Source organism: Tinamus guttatus, unplaced genomic scaffold (assembly GCF_059628265.1).
Source record: "Tinamus guttatus ecotype Peru unplaced genomic scaffold, ASM5962826v1 Tinamus_guttatus_pri_ptg000529l, whole genome shotgun sequence".
Lineage (NCBI taxonomy): Eukaryota > Metazoa > Chordata > Aves > Tinamiformes > Tinamidae > Tinamus > Tinamus guttatus.
Window position 1 is genome coordinate 416,848 of NW_028289063.1, and position 19,602 is coordinate 436,449.

The 19,602-nt window shown below is 49.1% G+C and overlaps 1 protein-coding gene and 1 long non-coding RNA gene across 2 annotated transcripts in view; both read right to left on the reverse strand.

Annotated features, from left to right (window-relative positions):
* LOC148592737 (uncharacterized) overlaps positions 1–1,260 on the reverse strand; it is a 203,307-nt gene extending 202,047 nt beyond the window's left edge. The window contains exons 1-2 of the long non-coding RNA XR_015913904.1: positions 1,186–1,260; positions 594–746 (exon numbers count right to left, since the gene is read on the reverse strand). This is a non-coding gene — a long non-coding RNA (uncharacterized LOC148592737). The remainder of the gene's footprint in view (positions 1–593; positions 747–1,185) is intronic.
* A 191-nt stretch (positions 1,261–1,451) lies between these two features.
* LOC148592742 (antigen WC1.1-like) lies at positions 1,452–15,479 on the reverse strand. Its single transcript, XM_088533939.1, has 6 exons — positions 15,410–15,479; positions 4,476–4,790; positions 3,721–3,783; positions 3,323–3,637; positions 1,704–1,799; positions 1,452–1,576 (listed from the first exon to the last, which is right to left on the reverse strand). The coding sequence occupies exons 1-6, from the start codon at positions 15,477–15,479 to the stop codon at positions 1,452–1,454; spliced, it is 984 nt and encodes a 327-aa protein (XP_088390065.1).
* Positions 15,480–19,602: the final 4,123 nt, after the last annotated feature.

Below are 19,602 nucleotides of genomic sequence, written 5' to 3' on the forward strand. Positions count from 1 at the left end.
CATGGGATAAAAGTAGAGAAAAGATGACAGAGGCAATGTCCAGCTCTTTCTGCTACTAGTGGCAGAAGGGAGAGCAGTCTTTGTCACTCATGACTCTCCAAGCTGCACAGACCTCTCTTCTGTCCCAGCTGCACCCAACCTCATGGCAGTGATGGGCTCTCTCAGACCTGGGTTCAGGGACAGTCTGGCACCAGGGTCCAGTCTCACAGCCTTGGTGTCCTCATGAGGATGTGCCAGGGATGCTCCTTCAGCATCATCATACGCTGTGTCTGCGAAAGGAAAGGGTGGGGTTGCTCTGATTGCCCTGGGGGCTCCATCACATCCCCAGCAGCGCCCGTTCCCCACTGGAAGCAGCAAGGCCAGTGCATTGCAGTCTGCCCCACACACATGCCCCTCCTGGGCTGAATCCCCTTCCTCCCTGTCTCTCACTGCCTGAGACCTTCAGTCCCCTAATCCCACCCCCGTCTCCTCACCAGGAAAACTCCTGAGACAGGTACCCTCCCCATGCCGGGAGGCCGGGCTCTCAGGCTGCTGCCACTCTCCTGGCACTGGGGACAGCACCCCAGGAACCAGCAGCTGCATTTCCCCCTCACCTCTCTGTGCCTCCTCAAGCCATTCACCATCCTCTGCTTCCCTGGGCACTTCCCAGTCTTGCTGGCCAGGAACAAGATCCTCCCCAGGGTCAGATACTTCTCTGGCATCGTCATAGCCATCCGCTGGGTCACCTGTGGGCAGGACAGGGACCTCTGAATCAAGAGAGGAGCTGGTGATGACAGGAGCCCTTCCACAGAGCAGAGGAAAGAAGGACATGAAGGAACACAGGGCAGAGACACGGGTGTTGGCAGGGCCACAGAAGGTCCAGCATCCTGGATCCAGGGTTATGGGAGTGTGTGTGAGGCAGCAGGGTGCCCTCTCCCCCTGCCACAGGGATAGAAGAGCTGGAGTCTGCACCGGGGCTGGGGATTCCCTGGGACAAACTCAGAGCCTGATGGAGGCAGGGACAAGTTGAGCCCAAAAAGGCCCCATTCAGGCACCCAGCTCAGTGGGGCATGTCCAATGCTTGCCTACACTGCATGACTCCAGAGTCATTCCTGAAGGCAATTCCTCCCCATCCCAATGGTGACACTCAGTGACACAGCTATGGGGAGGAGAGACCAACCCTTCCCCTGCCTCCCTGCCCGTTACCTGGTGCTGACCCAGGATGTTCCTCACTGTCCCTGGGCTCGAGCTGCAGCTTGGTCAGGGAGCCCTCTGAAGAGGAACCTGGCAAGAGGAGCAGCGAGTGTTATCGGGATGAGCCCTGCTGACCCTGTCAATTGTCAGCCCTGCTGGGGATGGGGACCCACCTAGCAGGGACTGCATGGGGAGGACGGCCCAGGGCTTGTCCTGCTCCCATGGGACAAATCCCATCTCCAAGGGCCTTTCAGAGCAGCCCTGGCCACCCCCTTCCCTTACCCAACAGGTACAACCGATGGGGGCAGCAGGACAGGCAGGGAGAAGCTGTGCCCGCGGGTTGGGATGGGCAGAGCAGGTCGGGAGGAAGCTCCTCGCCTGAGCCCAGCACTGGGCTGCTCTCCTGAAGGAAGCCGTGACCTCAGCACTGAGGAGACAACTGGCCCGAGGGCTGCAATGGTCCCATCGTGGGTTAGGGCCAGTGGAAAGGGCCCTGCCATGTGCTCTGTCCCAGAACCGACCACACAGACCTGGAGGACCGAACCTCGCCTGCTTCTCCCACACTTGGCTGTAGTCGATCTCCTGGTACACGGCCTCAGAGAGGGGCTCCAGAGACCTCCTGGAGGCTGAGGATATGGGCAAGATCAGCACAGGCACATGGAGAGAGGAGAAGGACCCTGATGTGGGCACTCAGCCCTTCCACCTTAGCCAAACGAGTGCTGACCCCACAGCCCAGACCCACTGCCCTGCCCAGGCATTACGGTCAGATCCCCAGTGACAGCAACGCCCCTGTGGAGATGGTCTGGGGCAATGTCACCTCAAGCTCTCTCTTCAGACACAGACCCCAATGGCCCTTTTGGCCCCAGGTCAGTCCCTGCTCTGACCAGGGAGCAGCTCCCATAGCACCTCTCCCCAGGGAGCTTCTCACTCTCTGCCAGACTGGTCCATAAAATGATCCTGCCCTGACATGGGTGAACAGGGCAGGACAGAGAGAGCAGCCCAGGGACCGACTGCCACTCTGAGAGACTCCCTGCCCTGAGCTCCTCTTGGCACCGCTCCTGCCCCACAGCCTCCCCCTAGCACTGTCCAGAGCGCAGCCAGCAGCGTCCTTGGACGTCTCCTGCTGCTCCCATCTCCCCCAGCCCCTCGCTGCCTTTTCTCACCTCCTCTATCACCATCTCCTCCTGCATCAGCACTCCCACAGCTCCTGCTTGCGGGTGTCCCACAAACAGACAGTGAAGGAACAGGGAATAGAGCAGGAGGTAGCACCCCCACCCTCTGTGCCCTCACACACACCCCACAGCCCCCACAGGGCTGTCAAGAGGCATCGTCCACCCTGGTACAGATGGGGAAGGACCCACCTCTGCGCTGAGCCCTGGCCCTTTGCACTTGCCCTGCTAGGAGAGCCAGGAGCAGGCAGAGCAGGGCCCCCAGGATGATGCAGATGACAACAGGCACGGAGACTCCTCCGCTTTTCCTCACACGCCTCTGGGTGGGATCTGCATGGGCAGTGACATGGACGAGGCAGGCCCTCGCCTGGGGCATGCTGGGGCCCAGGGACACCCCAGTCCCGAACCATTGCACATGGCAGGGCTGGGGGAGCCTGTGCTGGTTTGTGGGGCAGCTCTCACACTGCTGGGTGATCCACACCCCTCCACAAAGCCAAACGCTCCAACACCCTGTGGGAGGCCCTGTACCCCAGTACAGGCCCCTTCCCTCGGGCTGCAGGTCACAGCCTGGCCCCAGGGAGACCCAACCCAGGGAGGAGGGCAGGTTACCTGCTCACGGGGCTGCTGTTGTCATCCTGGGTGCAGCTGCAGAGCAGGGAGAGAGATGTGGCTGTGCCTGTGCATGTCCCCTCCAAGTGCCATCAGAACAGTCCTTCCCTGGGTGCCCGTGACAGGCCCTGGGCTCTCTGCTCTGGGCCATGGGGAGGACAGCACGGACAGCCCAGGACAGGCATTCAGGGGGCTGCAGAACCCCACAGGCAAAGACATGAGGACACCCTGCCCCGTAACATCTGCTCCCCACCTGGCACCAGGCACCCAACTTCTGCAGGGACATCCCTGCTCTGAGAAGTCTGGGGCCCTGTGAGGGCCCAGCTGGGATAACATGTCCCCAAACAAGGGGACCAAGCACTGCCACTCACCGGAGCAATTCACAGCAGCATCTTCCTTGTGCTGGCAGGCACTGCTGTTGCCACACTGCACCCTGCAGTCCCAGAGAGACCGCTCCGTCCCTCTGCACTTCACTTGCTGCAGCCAGATGGAACCCCTCCCCTCCCCAAACGCAGCCTCCCCCAGGGCAGACACGGCAGGGCCGCAGCCCAGCTGCCTGCAGGCCACCTCAGCATCCTTCATGTCCCAGGAGTCGTCACACACTGTCCCCCAGGCGCCGTGGTGCCAAACCTCCACTCTGCCCGAGCAGCCGTCCTCTCCTCCCACGACACGAATCTTCTGCATCTCTGGAAAACACAGAACCCTCCGTGTCATTGGGGTGGTTGGGAGGGCCTGGCCAGGTGAGAAGGGCACAGGGAGCAGCAGTTACCTGTGCAGCTCGTAGAGTTGGGGCACTCTGCCGCTAGGGCTGGAGGGGTTTCTGGTCGTCTCCCTGTAGAAGGAAACGCTACAGTGAAAGAAGGGGCTGCTTTATGGGGGCCATGTGGACAGGATCAGGACTGAGCTGTGCTTGAACCTCCCAGCACCTCCCCCTGCTCGTGGACAAAGGTGAACCCCCCTGATAATGCAGTGTGTAACAGTGCTGAACTCCAGGGTTACCTTGGCTGCTCACCCCAAGAGGTTTCCTGGTTAGCAAAGGAGCAGGAGCAGGTCCCCAAGGGGAGGCTGTTTCCAAACTCCGATGCCAGCACTGCCCTGGGCACGGCCTGGTTCCTACATAACCTCGAGCCACCAGCACCGTGTTCTCTCTCCCCCTTCCCATTCCCTCAGCAAACCACGGCCATGAGTGGAATGCTCTGCATGGACTTCCCAAGCTAAAAGGTAATTGTCTGGGCCCCGTCTATTCACAACAGAGATCAACAGGCACCTCCAAGAGGTGTCCAAGGTGTAGTAGAGGAGATCACCAAGGTGAGGTGGAGGCTGCATGTGCCTCTTCCCCTCATTGGCCATGCAGGTAGCTCAGGGCAGCTACTGCTCATGGATATGTTGTATTTGTGTCACTGATAGCAGAATGATCTCATATGGAAAGTAAAAGCCACTCCAGACCCCTTCTCAACATTGTGCCTTGCTGAACAGGGAGCAAGACCTGCTGTGAGCTTTGCGCCCACGTGGCTCCAGCATTACCATTGCAGGTGATGTGGGTCTCTTCTCGTTGGTCATCACAGGACTGTGGGTTCCAGGGATCAGAGAGGCACTGCCAAAAGGAGCTGTTCCTCTTTCCACACTCAACATGATCCAGCCATGTATGGCCAGATACCTTCCTATATGGCAGGTCTGTTTCAAGGAATCCTCCATCTCCACAGCCCAGCTGTTTGCACACCAGAGACACGGTGCTCGAAGTCATTGAGTTGGAGCAAACACTCCCCCATGACCCGTTGTAGAAAACCTGTAGGCGCCCAGAGCAGCCATCACTGTTCTCCAGCCTCAAGGCCACAAACTCTGGAAGGAAAAACACAAAGCTGGGGGGGACAAGCTGGTCCTGGAGTGAGCAGAGATAAACATAACAAGAATTCCTTAGGGCATTCTATGGCATCCGTGAATAGGGAGGATTATTCTAAGAATCATAGATTGCTTAAGGTTGGAAGAGACTTTTAGAGGTCATCTAGTCCAATCACCCTGCACACGCAGGGTCACCTAGAGCATGTGACACAGGACTGTGTCCAAGTGGGTTTTGAAGATCTGCAGAGAAGGAGACTCCACAACCTCTCTGGGCAGCCTGTTCCAGGGCTCTGTCACCCTCATTGCCAATAAATTTTTCCTTAAGTTTCTGTGGAACATTTGATGCCTTAGTTTTTGGCCGTTTCCTCTAGTTCTATCAGTGGCCACCACTGAAAAGAGGCTAGTACCATCCTCCTCACTGCCTCCCTTGAGGTACTTCTAGACACTGCTCAGGTCCCCTCTCAGCCTTCTCTTCTCCAGCTGAACAGGCCCAGCTCCCTCAGCCTCTCCTCATAGGGCAGATGTTCCAGGCCCCTCATCATCCTTGTGGCCCTGCACTGGACTCTATCCAGCAGCTCCACATCCCTCTTGTACTGTGGGGCTCAGAACTGGACACAGTACTCCAGAAGTGGCCTCACCAGGGCTGAGTAGAGGGGCAGGATCACCCCCCTCGACCTGCTGGAGACGCTCTTCTTAATGCAGCCCAGGATCCCATTGGCCTTCTTGGCCACGAGGGCACACTGCTGCCTCATGGTCAACTTATCATCCACCATGACACCCAGGTCTTTCTCCGCAGAGCTGCTCTCCAGAAGGTCAGTCCCCAGCCTGTACTGGTGTCTGGGGTTATTCCTCCCCAGGTGCAGGACCTTGCACTTGGCCTTGTTGAATTGCATGAGGTTTTTCACCACCCAGTTGTCCAGTCTGTCCAGGTCCCTCTGGATGGCAGCGCAGCCCTCTGGGGTATCGGCTACTCCTCCCAGTTTCGTGTCATCAGCAAACTTGCTGAGGGAGCACTCTGTGCCTTCATCCAGGTCATTGATGAATAAATTGAACAGGACTGGACCAAGGACTGACCCCTGGGGGACCCCGCTAGCTACAGGCCTCCAACTAGACTCTGCACCGCTGATTACCACTCTCTGGGCCCTGCCATCCAGCCAGTTCCTAATCCACCTCACTGTCCACTCATCTATCCCACACTTCCAGAGCTTGCCCAGGAGGATGTTGTGAGGGACGGCGTCAAAAGCCTTGGTGAAGTCGAGATAGACGACATCCACTGTTCTCCCCTCATCTATCCAGCCGGTCATTCCATCATAGAAGGCTATCAGGTTAGTCAGGCAAGATTTCCCCTTGGTGAATCCATGCTGACTAATCTTGAGCACCTTCTTGTCCTCCATGTGCTTGGAGACAACAGCCAGTATGAGGCATTCCGTTACTTTTCCGGGGACGGAGGTGAGGCTCACTGGCCTGTAGTTGCTTGGGTCCTTCTTCTTGCCTTTTTTGAAGACCGGCGTGACATTGGCCTTCTTCCAGTCTTCCGGCACCTCCCCCGTTCTCCAGGATCTTTCAAAGATGATGGAGAGCGGCTTAGCTATGGCATCTGCCAGCTCCCGCAGCACTCTGGGGTGCATCCCATCAGGGCCCATGGATTTGTGGGTATCGAGGTTCCTTAGGTGCTCTCTGACCCAATCTTCCTCTACCCAGGGCAAGTCTTCCTCTCCACCCGCTTCTTCTCTTGCCTCTAGGGCCTGGGGCTCTAAAGGGCTGCCCTTGGTAAACACCGAAGCAAAGAAGGCATTGAGCAACTCTGCTTTTTCTGTGTTATTCGTAACCAGGGTGCCCATCCCGTCCGCCAGCGGACCCACGTTTTCCCTGATCTTCCTTTTGCTGTTAATGTATTTGAAGAATTATTTTTTGTTATTTTTAACGTCCCTTGCCAGCTTGCCTTCCAGACGTGCCTTAGCTTTCCTTGTTGCATCTCTGCACTCCCTGACTACGTTCCTGTATTCCTCCCAAGGGATCTATCCTTTTTTCCACATTCTGTATACCGCTGCCTTCTGCTTGAGCATTGCCACAAGCTCCCGGCTCATCCACGCAGGTCGCCTGCCCCCTCTGCCTCCCTTCCTACACACAGGGATGCACTGCTGCTGGGCGTGGAGGAAGCGCTGCTTGAAAACTAACCAGCTCTCTTGGGCCCCCCTGCCTTCTAGAGCACTAGCCCATGGAATTCTACCGAGGAGGTCTCTGAAGAGGCTAAAGTTGGCCCTCCTGAAGTCCATCGTCGCAAGGCTACTTATAGCCCTGCCACCTCCTCGTTAAATCCTGAACTCCACCAGCTCATGGTCACTGCAGCCAAGGCTACCCCCCACCTTAACATCTCCTACTAGGCCCTCCCTATTTGATAGCACGAGGTCCAGTAGCCCACCTCTCCTCGTTGGCTCCTCCACAACCTGCGTCAAAAAGTTATCGTCAACGCATTTGCTGGATGTTCCTCATTATCGTCGACGATTTGCTGGATCTTCCTCATTTGAACTCCATCAGGAGTCCCTCACCTGCCAAGCTATAAGTAATTAGGAGACAGAAAAGAATTAGATCTCTTTCCCTCCTGTGAACCCAGTTGATCTTGATTATTTCCAGGTGTGAAAATAGTAGACAAAAAATACACTAAGAGGACATTCTGGGTCTCGAAGTGTGCAGTGTGTCTGTGCAGGGCCTCCAAAAGCACATAAACAAGAGCAAACACAATACTCTTCTTTATCCTTTTCTCAATCCTAACCCTTTTTTTCTTTTCAGGCCAAGACAGGAAAAAAGATCCCCATAGATGGAGCCATGGATAAACATTTCTAGAGTGTTTATTCTAGATATTATTATAGAGTATTAGAGTTCCCTTGGAAGCACTATCTTTCTTTTGACAGGCTATGAACACACTACAAACACGATACTCCCCTCTGTCCTGATGCTAATGAGAAATACCTCCCAGCATAGATCCTTTGGCAGCACTAGCCGTCTTTTGACACTCCCTGAACACATGTGCTCCAAATTCCCTGCTTCCCTTTATGCTTCTTTCAACCCTAATCCTAACCCTAAGCCTAAACCTATCCCTAGATGTCTTTTCCGGCCAAGGCAAGGACAGATATGACCAACTGTGGTGCTAATTAGATACACCTCCCAACACATCTGTCTTGGCAGCACTTACCTTCTTTTCACAGTCCCTGAGCACACTCACTGCAATAACAATGCTCCCATTTCTTTTTCCCTCAAACCAGCTCTTAAGCCTTACGATAACTCTAATTCTAACCCTACATGTGTTTTCAGTCTATGGTATGGACAGAGACCACATAAGTGTGGTGCTAATGAGAAACATCATTAAGCACAGCTCTCTTGGTAGCACTCTACACCCTTTGGCAGCCCCTGAATACAAGAGCTCCAATTGCACAGCCTCCCTTCTCCTTCTTTCAACCCTAACCCTAACCACAGATGTTATTTCTGGTCAAGACAGGAAAGGAGACTACCGTATTTGGTGCTACAGAGTAACACTTCTCAGTACACGAGTCTTGGCAGTACTCACCTTCTCTTTGCAGTATGCGCTCACCCCCAGTCCCTATACACCACTCTCCTTTCTTCTTTTCAACTCTAATTCTAACCCTGATTCTATATGTATTTTTTCTTTTCAATGGCAATGTGTGGAAGGATGTCACTATACATTGTGCCATAGAAAGAAGAGTCTCTAAGCACATCTCTGTTAATAGCACTCTCCTTCTTTTGACAGTCCCTGCACCCACCCATTGCAAGCTCACAACTCCCCTTTTTTGTTCTCTTAACCCTAACTGTAATCCTATCTGTATACCTTTTTTTTGGGGGGGGGGGACAGGAAAGGAGACCATATATATATAATGCCATGGAGACACACCTCCCAGGACAGCTATCTGGCAGCATTCACCTACCCTTGGCAGCTCCTGCACAAACCTACTCCAACCACACTCATCCTCTCCTTCTCTCGGCCCTATATGTTTTTTTTTTTTACTTTCCTTTGTTGCTATCCTTGGTGTTTACTTTGAATTCCCTAGCAATGTGGGAATATTGTGTTTTTGATTTTCTCCTATTTTCATATCAGTTCTTTGTCTGTGGAATTTTCACAGAGCTGAGAGTCTTTTCAGTCTTTTTACTGTAGATTTCCAGAAAGAAAAACAATACATTCATATATATTTAATACTAATTATTTGATATTTTTCTTTTGTCCTGAAGTAAAAAGTTTTGTCCTTATGTAATAAGTAACAAGAGTTTTTGCGGGGGAACTGCAGGATGCCTTTTTTTATATATATATATACCGATCTTCATAATACAATCTGTTTTCACTGCAGTGTTCACTGATGAACAGAGTCCTAGTATTTTCTAGTATCTGGACAGTAAAATATATATACATATATACATTGAATCCTGTATAATGTTCTAGACCTTATATCTTTAAACTCTTTCCTATTAGACAAATTTTGTTCAATTCATCTGAAATGTTGCAAATCAGATATTAGAAGTCTGAAGAATAGTGATACACTCAAATACTGAGCAAAGAAAACATTCTTTTTTTGGCTTTAGGTAGTTCATAAATAATTATTTAAATATTGAGGAATTCACTTTAACAGTCTTCTTGTTTCCATTACTGCAATTATTTTGCAGCAAGAAAACCACACTACTTAATTTCTTAATAGATTTTTTTAAAAGGGATCTTTCATGATTCTATTATCAAAATATATTAACATAGTTTGAGAGTTGCAAATTTTCTTTTTTTTTTTCTATTATATGAGGACAGTGAATAACTGCTAAACATAATCCCTCCAAATATTTTAGGAGCCTGATTTGATTAAAGGAAAATCTAGCTTTTCTAAATTACAGAATGGCACAATATGCATTAAAATACTAAGCCAGTTTAGCTGGAAGTATCTTACTAAGTCATATATATTCATTCGGAATCCTATTTTATTTTCCAGAGTTAATTTTCCTTTTTTATTTTTTTATTTTCCTTTTTTTTCCTCTTAATTAGCTAAAACGTTTTTTTCCTCTCTGCTGTGTTTGCTTAAAAAATCTGAAAACCTGTTCTGCTCAAACCAAAGATTAATAGTCCTTTTCAGTCTGATAATATCAAGCAGATAAGGACAGAAAAAGCTCCAAAGAAACACCTAACAGATTGTGTTTTTCTTTGGGAAGCAATTATTTTTTCCTTAGGCTTTTGTTATGCATTCTTGACATATCTTACTCATAGTTCAGTATTTCTGTTAGTGTCATAGTACTCTACTGGCTGATTGTCACAGTCTTAAGGATATATACTTTTCAGGCGGAACAAAGTATATTTCTATTTTTAAAGTTATGTGTGTGACTATAGCATATAAATACATATTCAAAGATGTAAATATTTAAATGTATTTTTATCTGAATCATTAGAAAGACCATATTTTAGTGATATATGAATATGCATGAGCACATTTATGAGCATCCGAAGTACACCAAAAGTTAAACTACTAACACTGACTAAAGGTAAACAGAATTTAGAAATGCCCTTGAACTTCACAGACCAGGTACTTCTGGGCTTCATCTTAAGGGAAGTCTCATAGTCCCTGTTCTCTCCCATATATCAGTTTCCATTGAAAAGAATGCATAGGAAGGAAACACAAACCAGGGAAGGATATCACAGCTATAACCCATACATAATGATGGATTTCTGAAACCTATCAAAATTTGAGGTTTGTTCTCAATGAAAAACAATTCATTTGATGATGTCCAAGAATGTGAATGAGCAAAATCTCCAAACGTGAAGTGTCAGGAGCCAGTAAACTACAGAAAAGAATAATATATAGCCTAGGTAATGCTCTGCCTTCAAATGTCTTACTAATTTTGTGAAGGCTATTGATAGATGCAGTCATCATGATATTTTGCACAGTGAGAGTGCAGGGATACACTACTTCATTGTGTTAATTTCTGCAGAGGAAAATTTTGAGCAGATACTAGCCTCACAGATCATACCATTTTGGAGTACTATAGAGTCAGGCCTTTTATTGATGCCGTATGATGAATGGTATATAAATGGGATTGATGACAGCCCGACATAGATCTTCAGCTCTTCTTTGCTTTTCTAGAAAATGTTACTCCTGTGCTGGCTCCAGGGAGTAGAAGTTTGATGAAAAGCGACATAGTTTGATGGACTGAGAAGAATTTGGGATTAGAGATCAGGCCACCTTTTGGCAAGAAGAGTAAATTTTGTAGGTAATTAAAAATGAGGACCACATTTTTCTATTTTGATTTATATATCAGGAATCTCTACTTCCACTGAATTCAGAAAATAATTTATTCAGATTTCATACGCTGAAGTTTTCTTGTATCCAAAACAGTTTGTCTAAGGACAAGCAAGAATTTGCTAGGAATTTTTTATGAAAATTTTAAATTCCCCTTGTCATTTCTAGCACCCTCATCTTTTCCTTCACTGTGATGAAACCTAGATCTGCATCTCTCATAGATACAATGAAACTTTTCTTCTTCTCTGCTATCCTTCCTCATGAATATTAATTAATGACTTTTGCACCTCAACTGCCCATTTAAAAGCTATTTCGTTCACTGAGATCTTAACTAGTTCATATCTTTCCCAAAATATGCTCAGTTTGTATATTTAAAAAAGATATTTTAAAATAATCCATAGTGTTAGTTTATTCTCCCCACTCCCCCTTCTTTTGCTTTCCCTCAGCCTTTTTGCCAGCGGGATTGCCTGACATACAGAGGTCACAGCTCTAACAGCTTGTGCTGGAGGCCAGCTTCAGGCTGTGCAGCTGGGTTTGCATCTCACTTCATATTACCTGAGGGTACAGTAGCACAAACACAACACACATTTTTCAACATACAGAAAAGTAATCAACATCTTTCATATTGCTTTGGGAAAAGCATCTTTTACAGTTATGATGACTATTGTGCTCTGGTTTGGTGATTTTTATAAACGTTATCATCTCTAAAGCTGAAGTTCCTGTCTCCAGAGGCAATCTACTATCCTGTAATGTGTGGAAATGTTCCCGACAGCTATAACATTGCTGGGTCACTGCAGAATTTGTCTTGTTTATGTAAACTTCAATTCTTCTGTCATGTTGAAAGCATGATGGTGTTTTATTCTGGTGAAGAGTTAGGCTGAAAATTTTATCCAGTTCTTAACTATGATAATATTGAAGTTACAGATGTCAGAGAAATGTCCATGGTTCTTTGATAGTTCAACATGTATACAGTGTTTGGACCCATAATGCTACCCTAGCTGTGGTTCACATGTGCTATTTCTCAACTCTATGTGCATGTTTTCTCACAAAACATTATTCTTTAAAGTTGAACCTTTCTTTTCTCTTATCTGCCAGTGAGGTTTGCTCAGAGAGATACTTTTTCTTAACTGAAAGAAATGAGTTTGACTCGTTATAGTATCCACAAGATACTTAGAAAGATTTGTTTATCAAGACCATGTTTTCAATTTTTTTTCCTCCCTTTTATTTTCTTAATCAATCTCAGTGCACAAACATTAATCTGGGAATACAAAACTCCAATCAAGGTTGAAAAGGCATTGTTTATAGTGTTTGTGAGATGCTAGCCTGTCTCAAGAGCCTAATGATCTCTAATGAGATCCAAAACTCATAAAGCGATAGCACTACAGAAAATTCACAGCTGGAGGAATTCGCTCACTTAAAAGGAAAGAATGGATATTTAGACTCTCCAGGAAAAAAAAATGCAGAATAAAAAGTGACAATAATTGCCAGCTAAATTTAAAATGAATCACCAAATATCATTCACTAGAGGTTTGCATGCCAGCCTATGGGGAAATAGTCTGAAATTTTGCATCAGAAAATGTAATATTCTTAGATAAATTTCTAAAGCCATTTTTAATGTTCACTGGCAACTGACAAACTGCAGACAAATTTGTGAAATGAATATAATAATTGTCCCTTCTTACAGAAAAGTCAGTTATATTTCAGCTTTTTTCATGTTTAATACTCTTAATATAATATCGATGCATACAATCACAATAACACAATTAAACTTATGAAAATGTGATGGATTTACAAAATGTTACCATATAATTATATCCCGAATGTTTAAGCCTGGGCTAGGCTTCTTAGGCTATGGCTTAGTCTGTGTCTTTATAGACATAGATATGCACCAAGGGGTGATTCCTCTTCTGTATTTGATGTAACACTTTTAATAAGAGATGAGTCATATAATAGTGGCATCTTATTTCTTTCACTTGAGAATGAAAGGATCTTTGCTAAGCAGTACAGATTTAGAATTTAGGATGAGATTCAGAATTGAAGACCGATACCTAGTGATTTTTATAGTGCCTTATGGCAGCCCAGGCACCTATAGAGCACATGGTGGATAAAATGCAGGGCCTACAGGAGACGTGCATTCTTTTAGGTCCTAAAATCTGGGGTTCATACCTCTGCTTGCAGGTGTTTTTCCTCATGAATCCTTGAGCTGTCTCATCAGTCCCACTACCCATAACTTTGACTTTCTCATCTCTGTGATCACTTTCTCAACCCTCTTGCTCAGCAGCCCAAGCCCGGGTTGCACAGTGGGACTGGACTGGGACTTGGGGCACAGGCAGCCAAACCTCTATGGGGGAAATATAAAAGAAGCATTACTGAGATAGTTATGGTTTATACATTTATAAGCAACTGAATCCCATCCTTATGTTTCAAGCATTAAAATTACATAAAGAAACTTACATACTGAACATTTGTATGGTCAGTTTAGACTTCACGCCTGCTTCATTGAATCTAACATGCTGTGTTGACATTTTCTAGTAATCATCCCAGAATCATAAGAATCACAGAATTCATAAGAGTCTTGGTCTCCAGACTAAGTGAGCACCATCAGGACATAAGAGTTATTTTTGAAATGGCTATGAAATGGTTAAGATATTGGACTGCAAGAATGAAACTGCATCACTAGAAGCTCTCTCCTTTTTAAGATAATTTCCTTCCTATTTGCTTTTACAGTTGTTCTTATGACATTTCTCACCCTCTTTCTGAATTAGTAATTTTTTTTTTTCTTTAGAAAGTGAACTTCAGATTCTCTCATTAAGGAGTTTTAAGTAGAACAGTTTAAATCAACATTTCCTGTGGAAATAAGGATTGCCATAGTCAGAAGCAGCACATGTAGCCATTTTTTCACAGCCTAGGGGAGTGCTCTTAACCACTGACCTATTAGGCTGTGCTAGCTTTTTGGCTATTTTTTTCAATAGTTCACAAACTATAACAGGTTTATCTAAAATCTGTAAGTGAAGGGAGAGAAGAAAGTACATTCCTAGAGGTCAGAAAGAAACATATAGATAGAGAAAGAAATTGGACTTATATCTCAGCTTAATAGCACTTAGTACTGAATGGTTCTAGTGATTCTTCTCTGGCATACTGCATGCTATGAAGCTCATTTTAAAATACCTTGCTTCCCTGCTCATTCAAAATTGAAGCTAGCTGTCTAATTCTGTAGAGTAAATACAGCTGTGCAGCTGCCTGAAATTTGGGTTAATAATGCATAAGCATTTTCTATATGAACATAAAATTAATTAAATAATTAACATATCTTTCCTAAATCATTAGGATTTTGAAGATCTTAAACACCAGTTTTAATTCTCTGGAGGTTAAATGCTTTTGGTATGTCTTATCCATATTCCTATTTAACAGTTTCCAAGGTGGATCTCTGGAAAAGGTTTTAAAAATTTTGGTCCTACTTTTCCTACATTTCTGCTTTTTCTCCTGCCTCATTCTATTGAACACAATAAATATTCTCCAGTGGAAATATTTTATGAGGCCATATTATCTTTCATGTTAATAAAGCTGATTTCTGCATCATAGAAAGCTTCTCACACATCTCTAAAAGACGAAAAAAAAAAAGAGACCTTATGTGAAAAGTTACTAACATTTTGTATATTTTCACAAAGAATCTGGATGTTTTCTGGAGATAACATGAACAGAATTTTCTCAAGTAAACAGATCATAGAAGCTGTGTTTCTTTTTCTTTGCTATGTTTGTGTCTTTAGTTCACCAAAGATTATGTGTAGAAGGAAACTTATGAAAAGGCCCAAGTGAAGATGCAGCCAGCAGAGCCAAGCGTGAAGACATGGTATTTGACCATCCACAAAAACTATTTATATCATCCACTTCAAAACATTGTATACAAGAGTTAGAAAAAATGAATTTAGGTATTTAGTGAGCAGAAGTAAGTAGTTAGGTAAGTAGTTACCTCAGACCTGGGCTCTTTTGCTCTCCCTCCGCAGCTTCCCTCTGAGCACCAAGTGGAGGCAACATCCTCCCCCTCCAGAGACACGCCGGAGGATGACGCAGGTACGGGTGAGAGTTGAGAGCCCTGCTGTGGGCACAAGGCCGGGGCTAGCCCAGCAAGGGCTGTTGGGCTCGGCAGCACCAAGTCACGACGGCTCAGGAAAGCCCTTGGTGGTGGGGGTGCTGCGGGCATTCGCCTTGCGCTCGCACAGCTCCTGACCCTCGCCTCTCTTCCCTCACAGCCATCACCGCCCTCACAGACCAAGCGGTTCCCAGGAAGCGGCCTTCCTTCTTCACAAGGGTGCTGCGGGCCCTGCGCAGCGCTTTTACCTGCAGCTGTCTTACGGGGCGACGGGAGCGACGGGGCCAGGAGGCACCTGCCAGGCAGCTCCGCTAACATCACGGCTGAGCGCACGGAGGGAGAACAACAGAGAGGCACGAGACTGTGCTGCATCGCACCATAAAATTGTTATGCTTGAAAAAGACCTTTTCAGAAGCCTCCATGTTATTTTTCCCAGGAGGAAACAACTGCGGTTTGAAGCAGGGGGTAACTATGGTGAGAGATAAAGGCGCTTGAGTTCCAGACGATCCTCAGAGCTTAGAGGGGCTGGAGGTTGCTGGACTCGTCTCTTAATAGGGATGCCAGATGCCGTGGTAGCTCTAGGCCCACCTCTGGCAGTAGCAGATAGTCTGTTGACTAGAGGTCTGACTGCCCTCAAAACAATTAGTTGAGTTCACAAATAGTAGGCTTTATTCGAATGCAACGTTTACAAAGCAGGTTTTGGATGTCACCAGAGGAAATTCTCTACTACAGCGTGGGGTTCTTAGCTACCTTTGATGTACCAATGCGCAACAATCACTGGCCCCAAAAGATGGGAGAGGGCTCTCAAGCTCGAGGAGCCTCCTCAGGCGGCATCTCGACCCGAGAGGAGGAAAGAGGTTCAGCCCGCTGACCAATCCCTGGAGCTGCGATGGAGTCTCCCCCCACTTCTCCCCTCCTTACTTCACCTTTTGTACTCTTTTTCCATTCAGGTGGAGCTTCAGTGATTCTAGTCACACTTACTTTTCTGATGGATTGGTATAAAAGTCTCTCGCTTTTCATTAAAAGGAAATCTAGAGCGCATGCTCAGTCAGAGGTGGTCGTACCTTGGAGGCGGGTCCCTTTTGGGGCTGGCGGTGTGCGCTAGCATTATGATGAGCTTATAATGAGTAAAGTTCAAGCAAAGTTCATCCAAAGCGAGTGATCTGCCACCATTTCCTGGCCCAGCGCCTGACACCTTATCGTTTATTTCCCCTTCGACAGCTACTGTGTGGCTTATCAGCTACACGGCACCCTTAGGTCACCACCTCCGCAGGGAGTCCAACAGCTTGGCCGTGGTGTCTTCACTCTGCTCCACCCTCCCTTACTCCTCTTTGCAGGTGCTGGGAGGGCAGGTTGTGCTGCCTAGGGAATGGTGGAGGAGCAGAGTCTGTACACACCAGCCTTCCTGGAAGCGGCAGCTGTACCTCACCCCAAACAAGCCTCTGCCATGCTAGAGCTTCTGTTAGGTCCCAGTTTGTTTCAAGCAGTACTTCCACAGAACCTGTAGCCTGTCCTTTGCTACCTTCTTAGATTCCCCATTTGTTTTTAACACTGTGATTATTGCCAGAAAATCTACTGGAGAATTTAATTCTGCAATATTTTCCCTAGAATCGTAGAATCGTTACGGTCGGAAAACACCTCCAAGATCATCGAGGCCAACCCTAAACCCACCACCACCATGCCTGCTAAACCATGTCCCAGAGCGCCTCATCTACACGTTTCTTGAACACTGGCAGGGACTGCGGCTCCACCGCTACCCTGGGCAGCCTCTTCCACTGCCTGGCCACGCTTTCCATGTAGATTTGTTTCCTAATATCTAACCTGAACCTCCCCTGGGGCAACTTGAGGCCAGCTGCTCTTGTGCGACCCGCAGTTATTCTGGAGAAGAGATCAATCCCTACCTCGCTACAACCTCCTTTCAGGTGCTTGTACAGAGTGATAAGGTCTCCCCTTTTCCAGACTAAATAACCTTAGCTCCCTCAGCCGCTCCTCGTAAGGTCTGTGCTCCAGCCCCTTCACCACTTTTGCTGCCCGTCTTTGGACACGCTCCAGGGCCTGCATGTCTTTCTCGCAGCGAGAGGCCCAAAACTGAACACAGTATTGGAGGTGCGGCCTCACCAGAGCCAAGCAGTGGGATGTAGGGCCCAGCAGCGGGATGCAGGGCCCAGCAGTATCCCCAGGCTCTGGTGAGGAGGTGGGTCAGGCCCAGAGCAGGAGAGCAGGGCGGGAAGGATCCAGGGCCGTGGGGAGGGATGCCAGGTGCCCCTTTCTCGAGGAACAGAGGTGAAAGGGGGAAGGCACGAGAGGAGGGCTGCGGCTGGTGCCGGGGCTTGGGGCAGCACTGCCCTGCCACCTCCCGAACGTGTGGGAACTTGGACTGCATCCTGCAGGACTCGGTGGCGGCCTGAAGAAATGTGGGTCATCAGGGTCTCTGGGATTGCTGGGAAAAGCGGAGGGCTTTCCACACAGATGACAATTGCACCTGTGCCTGTTGGCTTTGTGGGAAGTCTCTTGGCCCAACAAACTCCCAAGAGGGAGGGGAAGAGGATCCCACCCTCAGCCACAAGTGGCCCAGCAAGTGGCTCTGAGGACAAGCTACCACATACGCAGGGGGCAGGGGCACCGTGAGCCAAGGAGAAGAGCTGCCTGCACAAGGCCCAGGGAAGTCCAACTCTGCAGAGAAAGACCTGGGTGTCATGGTGGATGACAAGTTGACCATGAGGCAGCAGCGTGCCCTCGTGGCCAAGAAGGCCAATGGGATCCTGGGGTGCATTAAGAAGAGTCTCCAGCAGCTGGAGGGAGGTGATCCTGCCCCTCTACTCAGCCCTGGTGAGGCCGCATCTGGAGAATTGTGTCCAGTTCTGGGGCCCACAGTACAAGACGCATGTGGAACTGCTGGAGAGAGTCCAGCGCAGGGCCACAAGGATGATCAGGGCCCTGGAACATCTGCCCTATGAGGAGAGGCTGAGGGAGCTGGGCCTATTCAGGCTGGAGAAGGGGAGGCAGTGAGGAGGATGGTGCTGGCCTCTTTTCAGTGGTGGCCACCGACAGAACTAGAGGTAATGGCCACAAACTGAAGCACCAAAAGTTCCACATGAACTTAAGGAAAAAATTCTTAACAGTGAGGGTGACAGAGCACTGTCTGCCCAGAACAGGCTGCCCAGAGAGGTTGTGGAGTCTCCTTCTCTGGAGATCTTCAAAACCCACTTGGATGCAGTCCTGTGCCACGTGCTCTAGGTGACCCTGCGTGTGCAGGGGGATTGGACTAAATGACCTCTAGAGGTCCCTTCCAACCTTAAGCATTCTATGATTCTATGAGTCCCGAGCCGGAGAGAGGAAACCTCCTCCTGGCCTCAAAGCAAAGACGCAGAAGCAACGGGCAGTCCCCTTGGGAAACTACCCATACAAGGCCAGGTGCGTCCCCACGGCGACCGCCAGGGCTCTGTGATGGGGGTGGCATCACGCCCACAGAGCCAGTGTGACAAGGCATCCTTGTGGTGACATATAAGGGCCAACGTGCCGGGGTCCCCACTGAGAGGAGAGCGGCTCCGACAGGAGATAGGAACTCCTCTGGTTGCCGGTGTGCTTGGTGTCCGGCAGCGCTTTTGGATTTCCCCATGGAGCGGGAGGAGAACCTCGGTTCCCGGACCGCAAGTGGGCACCAGAGCAGGCGGGAGCGCAGCGAGGTGAGCCATGGGGCTGCAGGGAGAGGAGGCAGCAGAGCAGGCAGGGCCCCCGCACGCAGAGCACAAGGACGGCGGGGAAGGGGAGCTGCTGCGACACAGGCAGCCCTGAGCCCTTCTGCAAAGGGGTGTTTCCCCCTGGGGACTTTCCCTGGGGCAGAGCTCGCTGGGTGGAGGTCCCAAGGCCCACGCAGCCTCTGAAGCTCTGCACCGAGAGGGACGGAGCAGCTCTGGGCAGATGTTCAGACAGGCGCTCCGCTCTGAAACGGGGCTTCCGTCACACACCTGCTTCTCCCCACAGGTGGGCCGCCAGGAGCCCCCCGCAGCCATGCAGCGGAGCCAGAGCTCAGCTTTGTCCCTGCAGAGGGACAGGCTGCCTCCGCTTGCCCGCCCATCACAGGACTCGGAAGACGGCAGCACACAGGTACGCAGCTGAACGGAGACCCTGGGAAAGCCTCTTGAGTCCGCGGGCACTACCTTTCCCGTGCCCTGCCTGGCAGCGAGCAGCTCCCTTGACAGCCAGCGTCTGGGAGCGGGGGGGCAGCCACCCGCGGGCGTGCGTGCTACCTTTGGGGCTCCCAGCAGGAAGCTTTGCCAGCTGGGAAGGAAGGAAAGAGCGCGGGGGAGAAAGCACCGCGCTAACTTGGCCTTTCTCCCTGGCTTCCATTGCAGACGGCCAGGGTGGAGCGTGGGGAGGCCCTGCCGCGCAGGAGTGCTCTAAGAGCAGAGCTGCCGCTTGGACCATCTTTGCCACCTCT